The following is a 26,014-nucleotide window of genomic DNA, read 5'->3' as shown; positions in this document are numbered from 1 at the left end:
AAGTAACTGTGTCTGTCTGTCTGTCTGTCTTTCTGTCTGTCTGTCTGTCTGTCTGTTACTCTTTCACGCCAAAACTACTGAACGGATTTGAATGAAATTTGGTATACATAGGGTCTAGACCCTGGGAAAGAACATAGGCTACTTTTTATCCCGGAATTCCCACGGGAAAACTTTTTAAGGCGAAGCGGAGCGCGCGGGAACAGCTAGTAGCTTAATAAACAGTTATGGACATAGGTAATTAAAACAATAAGTATTAGAAATTTTATAATGTAAGTAATTTGATATTTTAGAAATATTCTGACCTACATAAAATGTATGTAAGTATACGATACGTTGTGCAATGTAATAAAAATCCAGCATTAGCGTTTTACTCAGTTAAAATATTTTATTTGAGCACTTATAGCATTTAAGAATTTACAAAGTACCTAACTATTTACCTACCTACATACTTATGATGAGGGTAAAATGGCTAAAATATGTTAAGTAACTACTCGCACAACGAGTAAACAGGATAATGTAATTTCGAAAAATATACCTATCACTTAAGTAAGTAATATATAAGTATAATCGGTAATATATTAATTTTTTAATCGGTAAAATAGTCAATTATAAAATTCAGATACCTACGAAGGATGTGGCTCCCAAAGTCCGTGGACGATTACGGTCTGATGATGATGATGATGATGATTTTATCAGGTAAATCCATATGCCCATATGAAGACCAATGACGGTGGTAAGTATTACAAATACTTACAGAGCCCATGGAGAAAGTTTTCACCAACACCGCTATAAGTTGGCATTTAACTACGGATAATTCTTCTTTTTTAACCGACTTCAAAAAAAGGAGGAGGTTCTCAATTCGTCGGGATCTTTTTTTTTTTTTTTTTTTTTTATTTTTTTTTTTATGTATGTTCACCGATTACTCCGCCGTTTATGAACCGATTTTGAAAATTCTTTTTTTGTTGTATGGGGTTGAGCTCCCAGGTGGTCCCATTTTTTTTTCAGAATTTTATCTCACCCCCAAGGGTGGGTAAAGGGGTAAAAACAGGGTATGAATTTCCATTTTGGGCACATGTTAACCGATTCTAATGAAATTAAGAACGTAAATATAGTTCTTATAACAAAAAAATATGATGGTGACCTTGAGCTGATCTGATGATGGAAACGGAAGGCAGTCAGGGGAACTCCTCAACGGTATATAGCAACTACTTCGTGTTTAGGCTTGAATGAATCGTATTGATTAGTAGGACTTTTTGGTATCATTTGCACCTTACTTTTGATTGAAAATTATTGCAAATAAACTAAAAACTATAAAATAAAATAATAATTTAAAAAATTAAAAAACCGACTTCAAAAAACCACTAAAATGTAAGAAATAATTTAAGGTTTACACAAATTCTACTCGTATGTGACAGTACAAATATACCTAAGCAGGAACTGTTCTTTTTTGAAGTTGGTGCCATATTTCTTCAGATTACTTTGTCACCGCACCAACATCAAAAAAGAACAGTTCCTGCTTAGGTATATTTGTACTGTCACATACGAGTAGAATTTGTGTAAACCTTAAATTATTTCTTACATTTTAGTGGTTTTTTGAAGTCGGTTTTTTAATTTTTTAATCTTGTATTAATTCGATATTATTTTGGTTACAAAATTGTACGTCAGAATTGTAGCTCAGCAATGGATAAGGACATTATGCAGGTAATGCATACCGGTAGGTAACTAAATCCTGCTTTTAAACCGGTCCATAGCACATAAGAACTACCTCCAGACCTGCTTAGTTACTAAGGTTAAGTTAACTATGTACATATTTGTTAAAACTAGCTACGATACACAGATTTATCGAAAAAATGTGTTTATGAAACAACAGAGAAAGACGACACTCAAATCATGTCAACAGTCAATGCCAGCACTGATAAGGATAGCAAATAGAAACTGGTTAGTTACATAACCCATAAATTAAAACTTAATTGATGCAAGTTCCAGTCAGACCAGACTCGAAGCTTGATCAAACATTCTTTTTTGTTATTTAGTTTAGTTCATTCTTACTTTCTTACATAAGAACGTGGACCTTTGAATATTTGTATACGCGTTACAAATATGAGTTAAAGATTACAAAGGCAATTAGGTATGAGTGGGTATTACGTTGAAAGCAACAACAGTGATGATAATAAATTGATAAAGACGCTAGATAATTGAAGTCCCAAGTCAGATGTTGCGCGGGCGCAGAGAACGATCGCTAAATGAAATAACCGAGCAATTTAGTCCGACCCGTTCATCCGTGCAGTGTAGTCGTATTTAGTTTTGTATCAACTGGTTTAACTGTTTGTTTTTTTAGACACGTGTGTGAGTGTGTTGAACTATGGGTCTGCAGAATGCTGATGATGCGAAAGGCGGTGTCGGTACAGAGCTCGTGTTCTATGTCAATGGAAAGAAGGTAAGCTATTTTCAAAATAAAGTTTTGACGATGATAATGATAACTTATTAGAGCTTAGAACTTTTTCTAGTTCACTGCGTGCGTTTTGTTAGTCGGTAACTTAATTTGAAGGTCTTACCAACATAACTAGGTATCTGTTGTTAACTAGATACCTAGCTGAACTTGAATTCACGGGTTAATTACTCATAATTTAAGATCCGTGACTCTATCGTCATTGTTCTGAGGACTAAAAATAATGGATTTATTTAAGTAGTACAGTCGGGTGCAAAGAAATCTGACTGCTTTCATGTTGCATTGTGACTCCGAGAGGGGGTGAGGTTTCTTTACCCGAAAATGTACTACTGGTAGGTACTCAATTAGAATCGAGTCAGATAGATGCGTACTGAAATAAAACCATTGTTAGAGGAAAGAGCGCTAGCATTTAAAGTCACTGTGCACTGTAGTTTAGGAATTATTATTATCATTATCACTTCTGATTATCTCTTAAACTTTGAATGACAATAAGAAGTAGGTGCATGTGCACCTATACCTGCTTAATTATTATTCAGTACCTAAACGATCACATCATGAGATCATATAGAAATAGATAGGAGTAAACAACTAGGTACAGCAGTACCTACCTATTTAGGTAATCCCTTCCATAGACGCGCCTATGTCATGTCAACCATAGGTAGGTACCTACATAAGTGCTTCCATTCATTTGTAATTTTATTGTTGATCTGAAATAAATTCACAAGTGCTGATTGTTGCATCATTATTATTAACAACTCGCGTCAAAAGTCTGCGAGTCAACGCTGCCCTGATAAATGTTGACCCTATGTTTCTGATGGTAACATTAAAAGTATTATATGGATAATAATATCTAGTTATCATAATAATAGGCATAAAGAGGCAACAATTAGTATAAGTACGTACATACTACATAGTATATCTACCTATGTATAATCCGCGTTGTTATATGCTTACTTACTTCTATGGATTGGATACAAATATGAGCATTTATGTTTTCTCTATGAATATGAGAGTTATATATTTATTTGATACTTTATTGCACAAATATGAAATATAAGTGTACAAAAGGGGGACTTAATGCTATATTTAGCCTATGTAGCAAACATTTATTTTTAACTGAATTAATGATTATGGATTATGAAAACATAAAATAGCCAGGTAAATACGACCAATCCTATTAATATTTGTATGGGATAAATTTCACAAGTTATCCTAAAGTGGGTGCAGCAATGCACCTCTGCCTACCCCGCAAGGGAGTACATTAGTACAAGGCGTGAGTGCGTGTTTTTTTTTTTTTTTTTTTATCCTATATACCTACGCATGAACAGACAAACGTACCTAGTCTGCTAAATAACACCAGAATTTACCACACACCACACATAACCATTTCAGGTGGTCGAGCCTAACCCGGACCCAGAATGGACCCTGCTCTGGTACCTGAGGAAGAAGCTGCGGCTCACCGGCACCAAGCTGGGCTGTGCTGAGGGCGGCTGTGGAGCCTGCACTGTCATGATCTCTAAGTACAACCGGAGAGAGAGCAAAGTCGTGTATCCTTTTAAATATTAATTAGATGTAAAAAAGTTGTAACAGATATTGCAACCTTTGAAGGAAATGTTTCTGAAGTCATGTGTCCAGCCAGTTTTAAAGTTGGCACGACATTTTTAAGTTAAAAATACAAGACCAATAACCTTATATTATGTAGGTAGGTATTGTAAGTATAAAGGATATGGACGTATAACGGTTATAGTCCTCGTATTCCTATACGGAAAGCAGAGTTAGTGGTAGTGGAGTAGTAAATCATTAAAAAATAATATAGTTACAATATTCATAATTACACTGTCTAACTAGATTCTAATAGGTACGTTGTTCTTCTCAATGATTACCTTAATGACACAATCAGTCATCTAGCAGTCAACGCCTGTCTAGCCCCAGTCTGCTCTATGCACGGCCTCGCCGTCACCACCGTGGAAGGAATAGGGTCCACCAAGTCGAAGCTACACCCGGTACAAGAGAGAATAGCCAAAGCACACGGATCCCAGTGCGGCTTCTGCACCCCTGGTATCGTCATGTCCATGTACACCCTACTGCGAAGCTCAGACAGTATAAAATTCGAAGACATGGAAGTCGCCTTCCAAGGCAACCTCTGCAGGTGCACAGGATATCGAGCCATCATCGAGGGATACAAAACTTTCATTGAAGACTGGGAAAACAGAAGAGTATCCAATGATTCTAATGTTCAGAATGGAAAAGGAGTCTGCGCAATGGGAAAAGATTGCTGCAAGAACAAAAAGAACCATGAAACAGATGACAGTGAAACTCAATACATTTTTGACAAATCATCCTTCTTGCCGTATGACGCCAGTCAAGAGCCAATCTTTCCACCAGAGCTGAAGCTTTCATCTATGTATGATGATCAAGAGCTCATTTACAGGGGAAAAAAAGTCACCTGGTATAGACCAACTGAATTGAAAACACTTTTAAAACTCAAAACGCAGCACCCAGATGCTAAAATTGTGGTCGGAAATACAGAAGTAGGAGTTGAAGTAAAATTCAAACACTGCGTGTATCCTGTAATAATAATGCCTAACAGTATCCCAGAACTAAACAACATAACGGAAACGAAGAATGGATTTACTGTTGGAGCGTCAGTAACACTCTCAGAGATGGATAATGAATTTAGGAAACAAATAGATATACTACCTAAGTACAAAACTAGAACTTTAAAAACAATTGTAGATATGTTGAACTGGTTCGCTGGAAAACAGATAAGAAATGTTGCAGGAATTGGAGGAAATATTATGACTGGTAGTCCGATATCTGATTTGAACCCGATTTTAATGTCGCTGAAAGTGAAACTTAATCTCTTGAGTGAAAAAGGAGGCCATCGTTCAGTGCAGATGGACGAAACATTCTTTACTGGGTACAGAAAGAATGTGGTCAAGCCCGACGAGATTTTGCTTTCGATTGAAATTCCGTTTACGACGAAATTCCAGTATGTAAAAGCCTTTAAACAGGCAAAACGGAGAGAAGACGATATCTCCATAGTAACAGCAGCGATAAATGTTGAATTCGAAGATAATTCGAACGTTATCAAGAATATTAATATAGCATACGGTGGAATGGCTCCGGTTACAAAAATTGCAACAAAAACAGGGAACTCGCTGAAGGGTCAAAAGTGGAATGAAGAAATGCTTGAAGTGGCTAATGCTGCATTATTGGAAGAGTTGCCACTCCCTCCATCAGTGCCGGGAGGCAACGTACTGTTCCGACAGGCTCTGACCATGAGTCTATTTTTGAAGGGCTATTTAGTAATTGCCAAAGAAATGTCAGCGGACTATATTCACAAGGACATGATAAAACCGTGTCACTTGAGCGGTGCAGACCAATTTCACGGAGTCATGCCGAAAAGCTCTCAATACTTCTCACTCATCGGTGACCAGCAGGTCAAGAGCGATGCAGTTGGAAGGCCTGTCCAGCATATGTCAGCGTACAAACAAGCCACTGGTGAGGCTATCTACTGTGATGACATGCCGACAGCTGAAGGTGAATTATATTTAGCATTTGTGACAAGCACAAAAGCTCACGCCAAAATTTTATCTGTTGATGCCTCAAAGGCACTGGCAGATCCAGATGTTGTAGCATTCTTCTCCGCTAAGGATGTCACTGCTGAACAGAACATGATCGGTGCTATATTCCACGATGAGGAATTGTTTGCATCTGAAAAAGTAACCAGTCAAGGACAAACAATAGGCGTCATAGTAGCCAAAGACCAAGCGACGGCTCAAGCAGCAGCTAGAAAAGTAAAAGTAGAATACGAAGAGTTACAGCCGGTAATTATCACGATAGAAGATGCCATTAAATTGGAGTCATATTATCCCCAATACCCGAAATCAATTAAAAGAGGTGATGTGAACGCAGCTTTCGAAGATAAGAACAATGTGATTGTTGAAGGCGAATGTCGAATGGGTGGCCAAGAACACTTTTACCTAGAAACACATGCGGCATTTGCCATCCCGAAGGGTGAAGACAATGAATTAGAAATCTTCTGTTCGAGCCAACATCCAACTGAAATCGCTGTAAGTATTTTACAAAATTTAGTTTAAACTTCAGTCTATTAAAGGTATATTTAATGTATTTTTATCGATTCCAGAAACTTGCAAGTCATGTATTACATGTACCGATGAACCGCATAGTTGCTCGTGTAAAGCGCATGGGAGGTGGATTCGGAGGAAAAGAATCCCGTGGTTTGCTTGTCGCCTTGCCCGCTGCTCTAGCGGCTCACAGATTGGGTAAGCCAGTCCGATGCATGCTGGACAGAGACGAAGATATGGTGATGACAGGGACAAGACATCCGTTCCTCATCAAGTACAAAGCAGTCGTAACAAAGGAGGGCAAAATGGTTGGCGCTAAAGTGACTATTTACAACAACGGAGGATATTCGTTCGATTTGTCTGGACCTGTAAGTAATTTTAGTTTCTTGAGATGTAAAATAAGTTCGTTTTATAGCTGGTGATCATTTTAAATGTATGTAAAATATTTTTCAGGTGGTGGAAAGAGCTATGTTCCATTTCGAGAATGCATACTACATTCCCAACGTAGAAGTTACGGCTTACGTCTGCAAAACCAACTTGCCATCCAACACTGCTTTCCGCGGCTTTGGTGGACCCCAAGGAATGTTCGGAGCTGAAGTTATGGCGCGTCATATCGCCCACAAATTGGGAAAATCTCCAGAGGAAATAAGCTACATGAACCTGTACAAAGAGAATTTGACCACACATTACGGCCAGGAGTTGGTGTACTGCACCCTGCAAAGATGTTGGAATGAGTGTGTTCAGAAAGGCAATATGGCTGCGAGGAAATTGGAAGTAGAAAACTTTAACAAGTAAGTGAGCTTATTTAATACATATTATTATGTACTTTGCCGATCATATAAAAACATGCAGCGATACATACCAGCCACTACTAACGTATAATATTTTCTATCTTTCAGGCAACACAGGTGGCGCAAGCGCGGCATAGCTATTGTCCCGACTAAGTTTGGAATAGCTTTCACCGAGAAGTTCTTGAACCAAGCCGGTGCTTTACTCATCGTCTACCTCGACGGATCCGTCTTGCTCTCCCACGGAGGCACTGAAATGGGACAAGGACTGCACACGAAAATGGCCCAAGTGGCTTCAAGAGTGCTGGGAATCGACATTTCCAAGATCCATATCAGTGAGACCTCCACCGATAAGGTTCCGAATACCTCAGCAACCGCTGCCAGCGCTGGCTCAGATTTGAACGGCATGGCGGTTCTGCAAGCTTGTGAAAAGGTTGTCGCTCGATTACAACCATACAAGGAAAAGAACCCAGAAGGTAAATGGGAGGACTGGGTCAATGCTGCCTTCTTCGACAGAGTGAGCCTGAGTGCGACAGGGTTCCATGCTACTCCTGATATCGGTTACAATTTCAAAGAGAACACCGGAAAGCCCTTCAATTACTTCACGTATGGAGCGGCTTGTACCGAAGTTGAGATCGATTGCCTGAGCGGAGACCACCAAGTCCTACGAACCGACATTGTGATGGATTTGGGAGAGAGTTTGAACCCAGCTATCGACATTGGGCAGATCGAAGGAGGCTTCATGCAAGGATACGGCTTGTTCACCATTGAAGAGCTGATATACTCTCCAACTGGTACCTTGTATTCGCGAGGGCCTGGCGCCTACAAAATACCTGGATTCGGTGACATACCTCAGGAGTTTAATGTGTCTTTACTAAAGGGGGCACCCAATCCAAGAGCTGTTTACTCTTCAAAGGTGAATATTTTATCCATTAACATTAACTCGAAAGCTTTTCTTTACCATAAGCTAAATATAAATAAACAGGAGCCACAGACATATAGGCTGTGACAGGAGCTCATTTCTACACAATTTACAATACATTTTGGCATATAACAATTCCTTTTACCTCTATCCAACAGGCGGTAGGCGAGCCACCCCTATTCCTGGCGTCATCAGCATACTTCGCCATCGTGGAGGCCATCAGGGCGGCGCGCGCCGACGCCGGGGTGCCACTGGACTTCCAGCTAGAGGCGCCAGCCACCGCCGCCAGGATACGCATGGCGTGTGAGGATGATATCACTAAGAAGGTAAGGTTTATTTTGATTATGTTTTATATGGGGTGGGGATGTGGAGTGAATGAGGATATGACAGAGGATAAGGTAAAATGGCGTGACATGACCAACAAAGCCGACCCTAAATAAGGATAAGGCAAGGAAGAAGAAGAAGATGGGGTGGGGATGATGCGGTTTCTCCAACGTTGGTTAACCAATGTTAGCTCATATAATATTTCGTCTAAAGAAAGTCTCAGTCGTACGTACGTAGTTTGTGGACGAAAAGTATGTTGGGCGTCACAATGATGATGTGGGCTCACCAGTTCATGGGTCAATCGACTGTGGACGTTTTATATAGGAATGCGGTTTTGAACCAAATAACATAATTATTTAAAAAAAAACATTCTTATTGTACTTACCCTGCTTGTTCGTGTTCATCAATTTATATTGTTTATGATTTTTATCCTTAGTTAGTAAAAATATCGGTTTAACACTTGATTAAACTTACATAACCTTTTCATGAAGCAAATTTTGCTGGATTATCATATATTTTCCTCTCTTCTTTTTCAGTTGCCGAAACATGAGCCGGGTACCTTTGTGCCGTGGAACATTGTGCCTTAGATGTGTTATTATAACTACTAGAATTATATATAATTTTATATACTCACTCTGTTTTACACTGATATTGTTATTTTTTATATTATTATTATGTAAATAAACTACATAAGAATATATTTTGGTTTTATGGCAGTTTTATTCATCTTTAGCTTAAATTTGATGTACTTATATGTAAACTAAATGTCAATCTTATTCGAATCATATTGGGTCGAATGTTGGGATAAATCAGAAAAGGCGTATTTAAATAAAATCATTTATTTAAAAATCATATCTAATATTATACATTAATGACTAACGAAACAATTATTTCAATAAGTTAAATTGCTCATCATTTGGAATAACAGGCATTTGTAAGTTGTGATACTCAAAAAAATGTCCAATAAAAATTCGGTAACGATAGAATGATAGAATTAATAGTTAAGTATTTCATAATAAGTAAGTATCCTATTCAAGAGGTAATTAACTAGATTACGAAAAAAACGAATGGCATTTTAGTGTAGGAATAGGAACATCATAAACGGTTTGAAAGTGAATTTAGCGAAGATAGGTATCATCAGGTACAGATAGAAAAAATAAATCTTTGGTGCCTTCCAAAGAAAATATAACATACCCACCTACACAATTTACAAAATGCTAAATGCATATTTTATATAAAAGTGTGGCATTTCCAATTACAATATCCTAATTAGCATAATAGCCAAAACCTAATACGATAAAGTATTTTATTTATAATCATATCATATAATATGTAAAAAATATTAATTGATCAACATAAGGAAGAATTTTCACAGTTATTTCCGGGTTGCTTATAAATAGTCAATTGCGTTTATTATACATGGTGTTCGGTTTGTTTTTTACATTATACAATAAATACATATACTAATACAAATATTGGATTGCGTATTGTAAGTTATTTATTACTTATCTGACTCTGACGAACAACCGGAACCGGAACTAGGCCCTGAAATTAAAAGTTAAGTCAACAACACATATGAATGAGTTTCCATTGGTATTAATTTTGTGAACGGCATACATGGCATTATTTTACTTTATATATTATTATTATTATTTTTTTGTGACTATATTGTTTACTAACATAGGCTAAGGACACATTGTTACTAACACATTGTATGGATTTAATAATCTGAAAATAAATTTATTGATTGATAATCTATGATGAGATGTGCTAGGCTGCAATGCAATATTCATTTGGCCACATAGCATAGTATACTATGTGCTCCTAATCACTAGTACCGCAGAAAAAACATGAAGGTTCAAATTCCAAGGCCAAAGTTTCACAAAATATGTCTGTTAGATCATTAACACCCCTGTTTCATTGTAAGTGTCAAGTGTCATCTAATATAAAATTTCCATATTTAATTAATGACAGACGTGTCATAAAAGTCCCTACTCTCTGATTTTTAATTGGAAAGAATTCTGACATTTTATAAGTGATGCTACTAAAAAAGTTCTTTACCGAAAAAATGAAAAATTATGAAAAAGTAACATATGTGTTAATCCAGGGTGTCAGCTAACTTCATTCCAAATTTCATTAAAATCGGTTCAGCCGTTTTGACGTGAAGAAATAACAAACATACACACATACATACATACATACACATATACACTTACAAACTTTCGCATTTATAATATGAAGTAGGATCACGACTCACGACCCATGTATCGAATTAATTTTAATTGCTTTATTTTATTCTTTAGCATGGCATCACTTCCTACTAAATTCAGGGATGATAAACCTTTTTAATCAATTTCAAAAAAAGATTGTCTATTCGGTAAGTACATATAATATGTTTGGTATGTATGTAAGATTATTGGAACTGCACCATATTGACATATGACAATATACGAGTATTAGGGCTAATAAACAAATATTCAAAATTTTATAAATGTTTATGTACCTATGTACGTTTATATGCTTGTTGGTATGTATGTTTGTCCACGCATATCTCCGAAACGATTGATCCGATTGTCACTATTCTTTTTGAGGGTTCCGTACCTCAAAAGGAAAAAAAGGAACCCTTATAAGATCACACTTTGTTGTCACCACCTTTTTTCTCGGAAACGGGTAAAGATATCAAGCTGATATTTCGTATAGATGTACATAATTATGATGAAATTAAAAGGAAAACTACCTCAGGTAATTAAGTATACTTGTACGGAACACTCACTGCGCGAGTCCAACTGGCTCAGTCGGGTAAGCGCCCGCTTCTCAAGCAAGAGATGCGGGTTCGAATCTCGGCGCTGACATGTAGGTAACAATGAGTTCTTTGAATTTAAGTACAATGTATACCATCGCTCTTAGGGAGAAGGAAAACATCTGTGATCATATGTGAACCCACCAACACCGCAGTGGTCTTCTCGTCGCCCATACCACAAAGTCTCAAGACGAAAGTCTTTGATCAGTGTGTCCTACCGGTTATGACCTATGGGGCTAAAACGTGGACACTTACAGTGGGACTGGTTCACAAACTGAAGGTCACTCAGCGAGCTATGGAAAGAGCTATGCTTGGAGCTATGCTTGAAAGATCGCATCCGGAACGAAGTAATCTGACAGAGAACTAAAGTCACCGACATAGCTCACCGAGTTAGTAAGCTTAAGTGGCAATGGGCTGGTCACATCTGTCGAAGAACCGATGACCGATGGGGTAAACGTGTTCTGCTGTCTTACTCCCAGCGATGAGTCGCTGACACAATTTCACCTGTATCGCTAATTTGGTACCACCACCGCACATTTTAGACTCACAGTTTGCTGTGACGACACGCAAGCCAGTCAGTGCACACAATACAATTTTATAGAGCGACATCTCTTTTTTTTACCTCTATTCAAATACGAACGCAACATCGCCCTGACATCGGCGCGGCTACCGTTTCAAAAATAATTACTAGTTGTTTTTAGATATATTTTCTACGACAGCGATAATTATATAAGATAATTGAGATTATCTTTAATTGTATTTTTCACTGTTTGTAATATATTTAGGTAGGTACGGTAATTATTTCTCACCGTAGGTAAATCCCCTTTTAATTTGGAGCGCCGCACTTAATAAAATGGATACAGGGACTAAAAAAAATATATATATTATAGTCTCAGATGTCCAGACTCGTATTGAAAAAGTGCCCAGCCCAAAAAGGTTTGTGATCTCTGATTTGTCTAAAATTGATAACTGTCAGAATTCCGTAAGATTACTAATAACAGTGTAATTGGACATAATGACTTTTAGAATTTGGCCCTTCAATTAATATTCTCACCTGAATGTCTGGAGTAGCGTCTCCGCCGCGGCGACCGCGTGGGGCTGTCGGAGTAGGCCTCCGTCTCGGTGTCCATCACAGGCCCGTTGTGCCGCGAACCGCGCCCGCCATCTTTGCTGTATCTGCGGGGGGAGGCGGAGTTAACGATGCGTTCACATTTTTGGCAAGTGAAGGTGTTTGTGATGCGTTCAAGATATTCGTTTTAGAGTGAGATAGATATATTGTGGTCTAAGTGTGGCCTACGGTAGGAGGGGCCTGTGTCGACGACTTATTGCTATGTTTACTTCATTACTTTTAAACTAACGCATGCCGATTGGTAAAGGATAGATTCTCAGATCCAGCTGTGTGGTGTGGTGTGCTTAGTGGCGCAGTTGCCTAACGATCAGCGTTTGGAATGTACAGGAGCTACAGTCGTCAAAATATAAAAGACCCGTTTGGACAGCTCCAAAATGTATGGGATGACAGCTGGTGTCAAATCTAAATCATTAAAAATCTAAACAATAAGTAACTTTTGGTGCTTCAATAGTTCTTTTTCCTTTCGACCGTTAAATAATAAGCCAGATTATGTATTTCATCGAGTAAATCAAGAGTAAATAGCAAATTTGTTTAGCTGTCCGGACGGGCCTATTATATTTTGACGACTGTAGCTGCGACTGTTATTCTTACCGCGATGTAGGACTGCATGGTATGTAATTTATTGAGTTCTACATATTTCGCTTTACCGCCATCTGGCGGCAGTCGTCGTAACTTCTTGGCTAGGTTAGCTTACTACGCTTACCTTTCCCTAGAAAGCCGCCGCCGTCTATCAGGCGAGTAGCGACTATCAGGCGAGTACCGCACGGTCCCTGGCGAGTAGCGGCCAGGCGAGTAGCGCGACTCGGGCGAGTAGCGTGTCTCAGGAGAGTAGCGACTGTCGGGCGAGTAGCGACGGTCGCCGTATCTGTGGAGTGGGAGAAGTAGGGTTAACACCACTGGCCTCTACGTCTATTACACTTTCTCTCATTCACCTACTATTGCCCAGAACATTGTGGCATATTGGTGACCCTGACGTGATAGATAGGTAAAAAATGTATTTCCTCCATTTCAACATAACCCAAGGAAGAATACAGAACGTTCAATCAGAAACCGAAAAGGTGTGTTAAAGCAGACCAAAAATATGAGGCAACACTGTAACTGCCTGGAAGAGATCGCTTTTAGCGATAAGGCCGCCCTTATTGTATTATAGATTTTAAGTATTAAATGCTATTTAAGTATTTTATGTACATTAAAGTTGTACTACTACTACTTGTTAAAAGAAATCTCGAATGAGAGGGAGAGATCTAATGGCGTACAAGACACTTATTCAAGGCTCAAAATTTTATTTAATTTCAAATATATTTATCTTACCTCGGCGGATGCGGTGAGGGCAGGCGGCCGAGCGGCGGCGGGCGCGGCAGCGGCGGCGGCGGCAGCAGCGGCGGCGGTAGGAACGCGAGCGGCAGCGGCGGGATCGCGCCCTCTGTCGCTTCTAGCGGGGATGATATTCCTGTGGAGGTTAAGGTATTGTGAGTTATGACCACGTCTGAACGGAGCAGCGGTTAGTAGTGTAAACAAGAGGTCTCAGGTAAGATAAGTTCGGAATGGGGCCGATATTTTTTACCTAACTTTAGACTGCAGTCGCTATAGAGGCAGTTGCACAAATTACACTATAGGGTGAGGCCAGACGAGCGTAATTTTGTGAGTTGTAAGTCGCGTATTCGGGGACGAGGGGGGCGTGGAAATTACTCACTCCCCTCGTCCCCGCGCACGTATTTCTGCCGGAATACGCGACTCACAACTCACAAAATTACGCTCCTCTGGCCTCACCCCTAATTGGCCAAAATAACTTCTAAATCCGTGCTTCGGACGGCTCGTTAAGCCGTGGGTCTCGGTTGCTGTTTCGGCAGTAGTCGGCAAGCCCGGTCAGGAGCCTTCGAGCGGCTTGAAAACATCCGACGTCCGGGTCGAGTTACCCGACCACACTCTCAGCACAGCTTGCATGTGTTGGGTCCACTAAAACCCATGCTTCATGAAAGGAGACCCGTGCCCCAGCAGAGTCGACGTAATGGCTCGTGATGACGATGATGAACTTATAATGACGTACTATGTTGCGGCGACGCGGGCCCCTCGGCGGCGGCAGTGAGAGCGCCCAGTTTCCTCCGCAGCACGGCGCTCGCCTCCTGCTCCGCCGCCGCCTGTCTCTTGGCAGCCCTGGCTTCCAGCCACGCAGTATGGGCGCGGGACTCGAGTTCGGCCACTGTGGTGCGCCGGGAGGATTCCTGTTCGGCGAGCTCTAGGGTTAGCGCGTCGCATTTCTCTCTGTGGAAGGAAACGGTTTTTGTGTTACTAAAAAAAATATTAAAACTTGTAAATCAAAATTTGACATGTTGGCAGCGTTTAACATGACTATATCGAAGTTTTGATGGTAAGGCCCTTTGTGTTTATGTAGATTTTAAGATTATGAAGCATAAAGTTGTAGAAGTTTTTCCGAAGTTGACTTTTTATGGAGGCTGGCGACAGTGTTATAGAAAAGTAATAACACGCGTAGCAGTAGACGAATATTGCTGTAGAATGGACTTTATTAGCTTAGAAAGCAATAGGTAATTGGGTTACGTGATATGAAGGTCAGTACTTAAAGTTAGTGGTAATACACTGGATGATATCTAAATGGAAACTCACTTGAATCGCTGAACCTCTTGTTGCAGCAGTTCTATCTTCTCGACCGTGCTCGCCGATTCTCCCTTCTTGCTCAGGTATAACGCTTCTTTCGTCGATAGCTCTCTGTAACAATGTCATTATCGATAAGTCATGTTATTACATTACATAAAAAAATATATAATTATAAACAAACAAAAACCCGACTGCACGCTAAAAAGATGAAAACAAGCCCCAGTGTTAATGGAAAGTATCGCAGGCGCAGGCATAACCATCGCGCAATTAATACGCTTTTAACGATACCTCATACATCAAAATCTATCAAGCCGTTTAGGCTACAGGAGGGAACAAAGAAACGGACAAACATACATACAAACATACAATCGAAAAACATTACCCTCCTCCTTCGGCAGTCGGGTAAATATGACGAAGAAGTAGATGTAATGTATCATAAATGCGGGCCTTTAAAACAATATCCAGTAAATAATGAGGAGTGGATGCAATAAAAGATTGAGTATTGAGTCTTCGTGCTACAGTTAAAATTTCTGGCGGTTCTAGGCTTAACGGTGGCAACCGGACGATGCTCCGATAGGATATGCATAAAATATTACCTAATGGTTTAACGTATAACGTCCTCTTTTTTGAGTCGGTTAAAAAACGATAACGTGTTTGTCTTTCTTTCAGCTCTATACGGCTCGTTATCGCAAGGAATCTTTGAACTGAGAGGTCAGTGTGTCATTTGTGTTTGTTTAAAACAACAATATAGATAAAGTCAGTATGAAAATTAAATTCAAGGATCTAGTATTAGCTTTTAAATTTTGTGTTGGTGGTATTGGTATTATACCTAGATATTTCATTTATTTTTATTGAAATGTTTCTTAAATTATTAGAATAGCATATTTTATATTGAATGAACCTTATCGATATAACTGTATAAAATTAGTTGAGTACTTTGCAAACTTAGTTACCATAGATAAAGAAAGAAAGAGAGCAATGACTAAGTTCCCAGGTGGAACTTTTTTATTGCTCGTGAGTTTATTATGAAAGTACATACTACAGTCCTTGGCAAGGCAAACTCTTAGGCAGGTCTGGGCTTGCCAGCCATGGTCTACCAATAGTGTAAGCATTGGCTAAGGCTTTTGAATTAAGTTTTAATATTTTTGCTCACACCAGCATTCCCAACAAACGAATGAACCCTTCGTCACTCTGGTAGGCACTATGGAACTAACTTCACTTGGGCTAAGCTACCAGCGATACAGCCGAGAGGCATGTTTGATCTTAGGCCTGGGTCTCCTATTTACGCCGCAGGTCGCTTCCGGCGTCAAGCCGTAGGCCGCGTCACGATGCTCACTATAGAAATGTACTGATGCGGTCTCCCTCACACGCCAACGTTGGCGCGTACATGTAGTGAGCATCGTGACGCGGCCTACGGCGTGACGCTGGACGCGACCTACGGCGCGTAATAGGAGACCCGGGCCTTACATCCGCGATTCCTGAACGAGGGATTTTAATGTCGTAGTTCAAGAAACTCCCACTAGATGGCGCTCATTTGTGTTGCTACCATAGAGGCGGAATTAGTTTCTAGGCATGGTTTTCTATCTCTTCTATCTGAGACAACTTGGTATCTCGTTGGAATCTATGTGCTACGTATTACGTCTATGGTGTATCTATAATCTTTTAAACTCTCTTCCATCCAAAGGTTGTCTGGTAGACATTGCTATAAGCAATAAGGCCGCCTTTTTATACTGTTTTTATTTTTAAGCTTTTTTTGTATTTTTTCTGTTTTTGGTGCAAAAAAAGAGGATTGTATTGTATTGTATTTTTCTGTGTATGTGGTGTATTTGTGTAGTACTAAATAAATATATTTTCATTCTTTCTTTCTTCTTGTATTGTATAATCTACGGTACTAAGGGTGGATTCGTCCAAACATCTCGTTACACGAGAATAACTATACCGGAATAAAATTTTTACGCGAGTAAATATCTGGGATAAGTACATTTGCATTCTACCAAGTTATACCATGATTAATTGAATGAACGAGGAACGAAACTATACTGCAACTAAAATAAAAATAGCTGCGTTTTCAAAGCATGCAACAGAAATGACATGCCAACTTAGTTTGAATGGATTATAATAGTAGGAAATTGTTTATGTTTTAATATTTTATTCGCTGTTGTTATTCTGAGAATTTGCCTTTTAACGTACTTTTGTTTATGATTTGACAGATGTGTTTATATGTCATTATGACGGTTTTCTAATCAGCTGATGTGCTGCCGCCATTACAGAATTACTCTCGGATAAGCTCGTTACACGGTCAATTTTGGCGGTATAACATTGTATTCTTGGGATAAGCTACTTATCTTGGTTTCGGGTTTGGTAGAATGCAAAATCTGCTTACTCGCGAGTAACTGGTAGTTTACTCTCGAGTAAAAAGTTACTCGACGTTGGTCGAATCCGCCCTAAGTGTACTTAGGGTGGATTCGTCCAAACATCACGTTACACGAGAATAACTATACCGGAATTAAAATTATACGCGAGTAAATATCTAGGATAAGTACATTTGCATTCTACCAAGTTATACCATGATTAAATTGAATGAACGAGGAACGAAACTGTAATGCAACTAAAATAAAAATAGCTGCGTTTCAAAGCATGCAATAGAAATGACATGCCAACTTAGTTTGAATGGATTATAAAAGTATGAAATTGTTTATGTTTAAATATTTTATTCGCTGTTGTTATTCTGAGACTTTGCCTTTTAACGTACTTTTGTTTATGTTTTGACAGATGTGTTTATATGTCATTATGACGGTTTTCTAATCAGCTGATGTTGTGCCGCCATTACAAAATTACTCTCGGATAAGCTCGTTACACGGTCAATTTTGGCGGTATAACATTTTATTCTTGGGATAAGCTAGTTATCTTGGTTTCAGGTTTGGTAGAATGCAAAATCCTGCTTACTCGCGAGTAACTGGTACTTTACTCGAGAGTAAAATTTACTCGACGTTGGCCGAATCCGCCCTTAGTGTACTAACTTCATAAGCTCAGCCTCCCTCTCCTGGAAGTACTTCTCGAGCACCTCGAGCCGCGTGCAGGCCTCGGCCGCCTGCTGCCCGCGCGCCCTTAGGGCTTCGCTGTTGGCCGACAACTCCTCGGCTAGACGGGTGCGCTCCGCTAGCTCTGACTGCAAAGGAAGGGGGGTTTTAGTTGGCATTTTGTACACAAATGCCAAGTTGTAGAACGGAACTTTAAGCTAATGTCGATATTAAATCAATGTCTGTCTGTTTCAGTCCGTATATTCTGTCAAGAAAACAATATATTTAAGGTCGATATGAGCTTAAAGTTCCTTTCTGCAACTCAGCTAGTCTTTCGAATACCAAATTTGAAATACTTTGTAGAGCTCCTACATATTATGTGTATAATAATCCCCGTGAATTAAAAAAGAACTGTATAGAGGACCATAAGACAGGTGTGAGAAAGGAAACCTATGTTAGGAAACCTATGTTTAAATGTTGATGTGTGATCATGTGTCACTTTTTACTATATTTTATATCTTTTACACAAAACCCAAATGTGTCTTGCGTTGATCTGGCGTTATGTCCTTAGGCTTATATTTACAGGTTTAGTTTTACTCACTTTAAACTTAGATTCGAATGAGTTCTTCTCCTCTAGCGCCTTGGCCAGTTGCGCTTTTATTTCCGTGTGGTCGATCAATGACGACACATCAACATTGGACGAGCCGCCAGCTTGAAGCTCTTTCAGGGCATCCTGTAAATAGACACAGTCATTTAATTTTATTACCAAGCGATTGTTAGTTTTAAGTGCAAGATAGTAAAGAGTTCTGTCAGGGCGTTTATTAAGTATATAAATCAACGTATAAAACAATGTCTTAAAAAAAGATAAATTAGGAACACAAACATGACGATGTTCTTTTTCTGAACCGGAATACGAAATACATTTTAGTAAATGAAATCGAGTATTCAACCGCAAACATTCAACTTCCTTTGCTTTTAACCAGCCTTCACCTTTATAATTTAATTTGGTTCCATAGGTAAAGTTAATCAGGCTGTAAGTCAGATACTTTTACTGATAAAACTTTTAACTGTAAGTGCCACACCCTACACTCCCATTTTAGCAAGAACCTGAATTAAATTTACCTTCAATGCCGATATTTCGTGCCGCTGCAGCTCAATAGTGTTGGCCGCGTCAGAAAACTTATTATTTAACTCTTCAAGCTCCGTCTTTTGTCTCTTCATATCGTCTAAGGCAGCTTCGGCGGATACGAATTTAAGCTGGAAGGAGTCCCGGTCGCGACTCACTGATATTAACTCCTCCTCAAAAGCTTGAAGCTTCTCTGAAAATAAGAATAGAGATTGTTAATATTATTCGTTTTTACAAACGTAATATATGTAAAATAAAATGTGCCTGCATCATTATACAAAACGGGAACTATATTTCTTGCCAGCAAAGTTTATTTTTGTCATCAACTTGTATCAGCAAATTAATAGATCAACCGCAACAATATATTTTTGTCCTCAAATAAATAAAAAGTGTCCTCTGGTATGAATCAGCAAATAATATCAATACAAAAATCTAAAATAATAGATGGATTGCCAAAAAATTTGAGTTCATTACATAAATAAAAACTTTGTATGCAGAATATTATTTTTGCTCCTCAAATAATAACTGCGCCCGCAGAATAGTAGATTTGCCAGCAAATTTATTGACTCTAGGTCGCATCTTGCGATTTCTTTTTAATTCATATTTTATCAGCATTGCAGTAGTTACATTATGATTGGTCCAGTCTTCTTCTTCGATCGTGTGAATGCACTAAGCTAACTTCCTCCAGTGTTTTGCTACTCTTATTGCGAGATCATTGGCCTTCATCAGGTCTCCTTGACTGCACTTTGGGGCATTAGGACACTCTAAAAGATGTGACGTAGTCTGGAGGCTTCCGCAACTGCATAGAGTGCTGGCATTGGCTGGGAGCATATCCCATCGCCTCAAATTGTCCTTCGTCCGGGCAACGCCAGCCCGGAGGCGGTTTAGTGTTTTCCATACAGACCACTCTTCACCCCCTCCAGCAGGCAGCTCCTCGGCTGGCTGGACAAACTGACGCAAGTGGGAAGTATCGGCTCTCCAGCGGCTCAACCTGAACTCCTGCGCTGTCTCGTTAGTCAGCGGTTCGGTTGTGACGAAGCTTCTGCGTGATTTAAGGCGCTGCTGCACTGGAGCATGACCATACAAGGGATGGCGCAAGTCATTCAGTTGTTTCCAGCGCTCTTGAGCCGCAGCGGCCTGTCTGCGAACCGCTGGCGGTGCTATTCCAGCGAGCAGGTATAGTTTATCAGTCGGAGTTGGTTTTAAGCAGCCTGTAACCAGCCGACAGGTCTCATTTAGTGCGGTGTCCACCTTCCCAGCGTGAGCCGAATTGTTCCATACTGGGCATGCGTATTCTGCCGCGGAGTAACTCAAGGCTAGGGCTGAGGTTCGTAGGACATGCGGGTGAGCCCCCCAAGTTCTACCGGTCAGGCGACGAAGAATGTTGTTTCTTGCGACCACTTTCATCTTTGTGTTGGTGCAATGGGCTTTGTAGGTCAAGGATCGATCCAAGGTAATGCCAAGGTATTTAGGGTTCGGGCAGTTCTCGAGCCATTGACTCTCCCATTGCACGTGAAGTGGGCGCGTCGCCTCGCGATTCTTCAGGTGAAAAGCACATAGCTTCGTCTTGCTGGGGTTAGGACGCAATTGGTTGGCCTCATAGTAGGCAGACAGCTCCGCCAGTGCAGATGTCAGCCCCTGCTCTACACTCTCGAATGTCTTGCGCTGACATGCCAATGCGAGGTCATCTGCGAACAGTATATGCTTCATACCTGAGATAATCGGCTGGTCGTTGGTGTAGATGTTAAATAAAAGAGGGGCCAGAACGCTACCCTGTGGTAGCCCATTTTTTTGACGTCGCCATCTACTGTCCTTTCCCTGATGAGTTACGTAAAACCTACGATTACTCAGCATCTGTTCTATGACACGAGTAAGGTGGTAGTCTTTAGTCAGGTTGTAGATTTTTGTGATCAAGCGGCGATGGCTGACTGTGTCGTATGCTGCCGACAGGTCCACGAGAGCAACCCCTGTGACTTTACCTTCCTCGTAACCGTCTTCTATATACTGGGTTAATGATAACGCCTGGCCTGTACACGATTTTCCAGGGCGAAACCCAGCCTGTTGAGGGATTAACTTATCATCCAAAGTACTAGTCATTCTGTTCAGAATAAGTCGTTCAAGAATTGGTCCAGTTATTAAAACATTATAATTCGTTAGCAATTTAATACATGAGTTTACAAATTAGCGGAGACGGTGCTATGGAGAGAGCTATGCTTGGAGTTTCTCTGATGGATCGTATCAGAAATGAGATTATCCGTCAGAGGACCAAGGTTACCGACATACTTAGCTGTCAAAATATGCAAGCTGAAGAGGCAGTGGGCTGGTCATATCTGCCGAAGAACCGATAACCGTTGGGGTAGACGAGTTCTCGAGTCGAGACCACGAACAGGCAAACGGAGCGTGGGACGCCCTCCTGCCCGCTGGACTGACGATCTTAGGCGGATAGCCGATAGTGGTTGGATGAGGAAGGCAGAGGACCGAATGTTGTGGCACTCCTTGGGAGCGGATCTATCTCCACCAGTGGATGATTATTGGCTGATGATGATGATGATGAAAAGAGGAAGTTTAAGTTTTAATTACAATAAGATTGCTTTTGATTAGAAGAAGATTAAGGTTTAAGTTACAATTAGAAGAAGGTTGTTTATGTTGTTTTTAATTAAGAATATTGATGATTTAAACTTAATTTTTTGTTTCATTTAAATATTAAACATAACATCGAGTTATGTGGACATACCTATTAAAATATATACATAAATGTTAACTTGCCACTTGATCATAAATCCCGGCAATTTTAAGTGATTAATTGTTGAATTGATTTAAAATTGTTTGGGGGCAAAAATTTGCTGGCAAATCTACTATTTTGCCTTCAAACCTATTATTTAGCAAATTCAAAACGGATTTAATTGGCGATCGTTTAAATGACACCCATACAAAACTACTTCAGAAAATTGGGAAGTAACTTTGCAAACTCAAATTAGTAAGTATTGGAAAACACTTGTGTAAATCTGTATAAGGTCATGTTGTATGTAAATAGAATTATTGGTAAAGACTCAAAATACATGTTTAACTACAGCTGTACAAAGTTAGCATGCATGCACAATAAAATTTAATATACAATAGAGTGCTTTGCTTACACATGAATTACATTTGCAAACAGGAATAATCTTTACTTAATTTCTACAATAATACTTACCATGCACTCTTACAGAAAAGGATTCAAGGCTGATTAATTGTTGAACTTTGGTTTACCAGTAATGTTTTGATACCCCTTTCGGAGCCTATGTGACCATAAATTGCACTTTTATCACTATAGTAAAGTTCCATTATCGATAAGATAGCTTCGGAGCGCTCATTAGAAAATAGTGACATAGTACAACTAAATGGCCAACTAACGTGAATTGTACTGTGCACAGAGACGTAATAATTCAATACTCACGGTTCAACTCCGCAATATGCTCTTCCGACTGAGCCCTTTCAGCTAAAAGCTCACTCAATGTATTCTCCACTTCTCCTAATGTATTCTGCAATTCCCCAGCAGTATTCTCTGAGACTCGCAGTAGTTTCTCGTTATCGTCTAAGGAATGCCTCAGTCTTTCGTTTTGAGCCATCAGCTCTTCGATTTCGTCTTTCAAAGACTTGACCATGTCGTCCATGCCGAAGGAACTGTCCTCGATGCCGGCTAGCTTGCTTTTAGTAGTCGTGAGCTCTTCTTTGAGGATCTCACACTCCTGTAATTAAAAAAACAAATATACTTAAGTAAAAGCATACAGAAAATATGACATCACCTATGAACCTACAGTTTTCTCACATGATTTGTATACTACTTTAGCTGGCGAGAAACCAGTCTAAGCGAGATGGCTAGATATTTCCATAAATATTTAATTTGATACAAAATGGCTATTATTAATTTTATGAGATTTTTCCTAAACCTAATTGACTGCAAGTAGATAAAACATATTCCTCTCAATTAATCTAAACATCTAAGCTTTTATAAAACTTAATACTAACTAACTGAGACACCAACCTTTGTGGAACAAAGCAAGTCCCTTTGCAATGAGTTCACCATTCCCACAAACTTGCCGTCTTGCCTCTTAACATCTATGTAGTAGTAGCCGAGAGTGAACAGCAGCATGGAGCCAGCGCTGGTCAGCAGGAACATGAGGAGACGACTGTTCTTGCCTTGGCTTCCGTCTTCGGGGAACTCATGTTTGAAGCAAGTCTCACCTGAAGAGAAAGATAAGTTTGATGTTGTTTGTGATATTAACAGTGTGTAATGTTTGAATAGGTATCTGTGTTTTGTCTCAGTTTAAGGTTGGCAAATGAGACAAATAAATTTAATAACTATTTAGATCCATGTACTATATAACTTTAGGTTTTGTTATCAGTTAGATCTGCTCAGTTATTCAGCTCAATGACCTAGAATTGAGATATACCAGTAGTTCACCACTGTTTTGATATAGTCAGTAAATATTACCAGATAAAATATTATCTACATCTAATCAGATGATTTAAGTAACTCTCAAAGTACATTTCCTAATAATAGATAAATGATAACATTACCTGGTGATGCAAATAGAGCTTTTTCATCACTCCAACCCATCAGGGAGGAGTAGAAAGATGTGAAATAGCCCAGGAATGAAAAACCTCCCTCTTCTTCTACTGGCTCCGCTGGCTCACTCTCATGATTTTCTTGGGAATGATAGATATGCCCTGGATGTAGAGGTGGTGTCAATTCTTCCAAAATACTTTCTAGCTTCTCATTGCTATCTGCTACTGATTCTGTAGTTGTTTCAGTGATGTACAAGCCTTCAGAAGTGGGTGTAGATTCCGTGGAGGACGGCCACATGTCAGAAATAGTTGAATACATGCCAGAGAGGAATCCCTCGGAACTATCCTCTTGAGCAGCAGCCTCAGTGGTTGATTCTGTTGGATCATACTGAGGTATTGCTTCTGTAGTAACACTCTCTTCTGTTATTGGCTCCGAGTAGTAACTAGGGCTGCTTGTAGTTGGTTCCTCTGTGACAGCTACAGACGGCATGTAATTATATTGGCTGTCTGTTATGGGGGCAGCAGTGGTTTGTTCTGGAATTGTTTCAGGAATAGTCTCTTCTATTGGTGGATAAATATAACTTTGCACTGGTTCAATAGTCTCTATAGTAGGTTCTTCAACTTTCTGTGGAGGCTGGGTTGGCATAGGTTCATGTGCAGCTTCTCCATTGACATTCTCTGGAGGGTTGCTGAATACATTCTGGGGAACTTCATCAAATTGAGGTGGAATAGGCACTTCATTTTGGGCCAACATAGGCTTAGATTGCTCCGTGTTCAACAAAATTTCATTAGGCACTTGGGCTTCAGGAATCTCAGGTTGAGTTTCAGTTATAGTTTCCATGTTATTTAATATGTTTGTTGAAGTATTTTGTTCAGTTTCTGTGGCTTCTGGCTGAGTGGGTGGTGGTTCAATGAAGTTGCTCTTCTCGGGCACATTAACAAAATTATCAGATAACATGGAACTGTCACTAGGGTTGGCTAATAAAGGCTGAGCTATTGGAAGTATAGATGCCTCAGGCTCATTTTGTATTGCATTATTTATATCAATAGCTTCAGTCTTAATAATATTATCAATATTTTCTGATCCAATATTTAGTTCAGCTTGAGGCATTTCCTGCTCAGGTACAGAAGCTGGAATAGTTGGTGGCTTAATAGCCGGCACTACAGGAGGACTCACAACAGGAGTGGGTTCTTTAGTCTCAATTGGTACAGTTTCTATATTTTTGTTATTGTCTATTACAATAGAATCTTGTTTTTCTTGGACATTGGACACCTCAATGGTTTCACTTGCAGTATTTTCAGGTGCAGGGATAGGTACAGATGGTTGAGCACTGTCATTATAAACAGTTGGAGCTACCACTTCTTGTTGGACCTCATTTTCATCAGCAGCAGGAGGCAAGGAGGGTGTACTTTCACTCTGAGGCACTTCAGGTGGATTGTCTTGTTGTGGAACGGTGGTTGGTGGCTCTGTAGTATAAATAGTAGTCCCATCAATCACTTCATGGGCTTGCTGAACTTTGTCAGGCTGCACAGCTGGTAGCGGCTGAGCTTTAACCTCAAACGGCTTGATAACCGGCGGGGCTTTCACAAATAGTTTGGTTTCACGAAGAAACTTGGAGTTCACTAATCCCTCTTGACCGTTGATTCGTGCGTACCATAGGTCGGGGTTTGCACCAGCTGATTTCATTAGCACTATCGCGTCAGCATTTGCCTTGAATGATATTAGGTCTGAGTCGCCACTGTTGTAGCTCAGTAATGTTTTCGCTCTGGATATGGGTTCTGAAATAGTAACATGACATTGTAAGAGAAAGTTACAGGACATTGTAAACTAAAGTGTCTGCTTCACCGACTTACCGCTACATTCTTCGTTAACACAATATACCTTGTCCGGTAATCGACAGTGATGTAAGGAAACAAACAACATAAATAAAATTAATCTAAATACAATCATTTTGGCATGTTTTAGACTACAAATTAAAATAAACTAAAATTCACAAGATGTTAGGCCACATCATCTGTCAAATCGCTCATTGAATCGTTCCATTTTATGTAATTTATGTTTGTGAAACTGTGCTATGAATATATTTTCATAAGTCGGTAAATGTAGTTAGATTTAATAGAAAAAATTGAAAAAAATTATAACTCATAAGTGTATAAAGTAATAAGTCACTGTGATGAATAGAACCATTACTGTTATCAATAAT

The 26,014-nt window shown here is 39.6% G+C and overlaps 2 protein-coding genes across 2 annotated transcripts; one reads left to right on the top strand and one right to left on the bottom strand.

The window, feature by feature from the left end:
• Positions 1-2,098: 2,098 nt before the first annotated feature.
• LOC105382860 (xanthine dehydrogenase) lies at positions 2,099-9,283 on the top strand. Its single transcript, XM_038118938.2, has 8 exons — positions 2,099-2,437; positions 3,842-3,996; positions 4,350-6,525; positions 6,600-6,908; positions 6,994-7,331; positions 7,440-8,244; positions 8,409-8,576; positions 9,111-9,283. Exons 1-8 carry the CDS (start codon positions 2,363-2,365, stop codon positions 9,159-9,161), a joined length of 4,077 nt encoding a protein of 1,358 aa, XP_037974866.2. The 5' UTR covers positions 2,099-2,362; the 3' UTR covers positions 9,162-9,283.
• Positions 9,284-9,397: 114 nt separating this feature from the next.
• LOC105394986 (transport and Golgi organization protein 1) lies at positions 9,398-25,853 on the bottom strand. The gene is made up of 13 exons (XM_048624337.1): positions 25,665-25,853; positions 23,823-25,589; positions 23,287-23,486; positions 22,699-22,990; positions 19,259-19,455; positions 18,738-18,869; positions 18,137-18,285; positions 15,126-15,227; positions 14,551-14,765; positions 13,815-13,953; positions 13,207-13,368; positions 12,429-12,550; positions 9,398-10,119 (listed from the first exon to the last, which is right to left on the bottom strand). Exons 1-13 carry the CDS (start codon positions 25,759-25,761, stop codon positions 10,076-10,078), a joined length of 3,618 nt encoding a protein of 1,205 aa, XP_048480294.1. The 5' UTR covers positions 25,762-25,853; the 3' UTR covers positions 9,398-10,075.
• Between the last annotated feature and the right edge of the window lie 161 nt (positions 25,854-26,014).

Source organism: Plutella xylostella, chromosome 12, assembly GCF_932276165.1.
Source record: "Plutella xylostella chromosome 12, ilPluXylo3.1, whole genome shotgun sequence".
NCBI classification, from domain to species: domain Eukaryota; kingdom Metazoa; phylum Arthropoda; class Insecta; order Lepidoptera; family Plutellidae; genus Plutella; species Plutella xylostella.
This window is presented reverse-complemented; position numbering and strand designations above follow the sequence as displayed.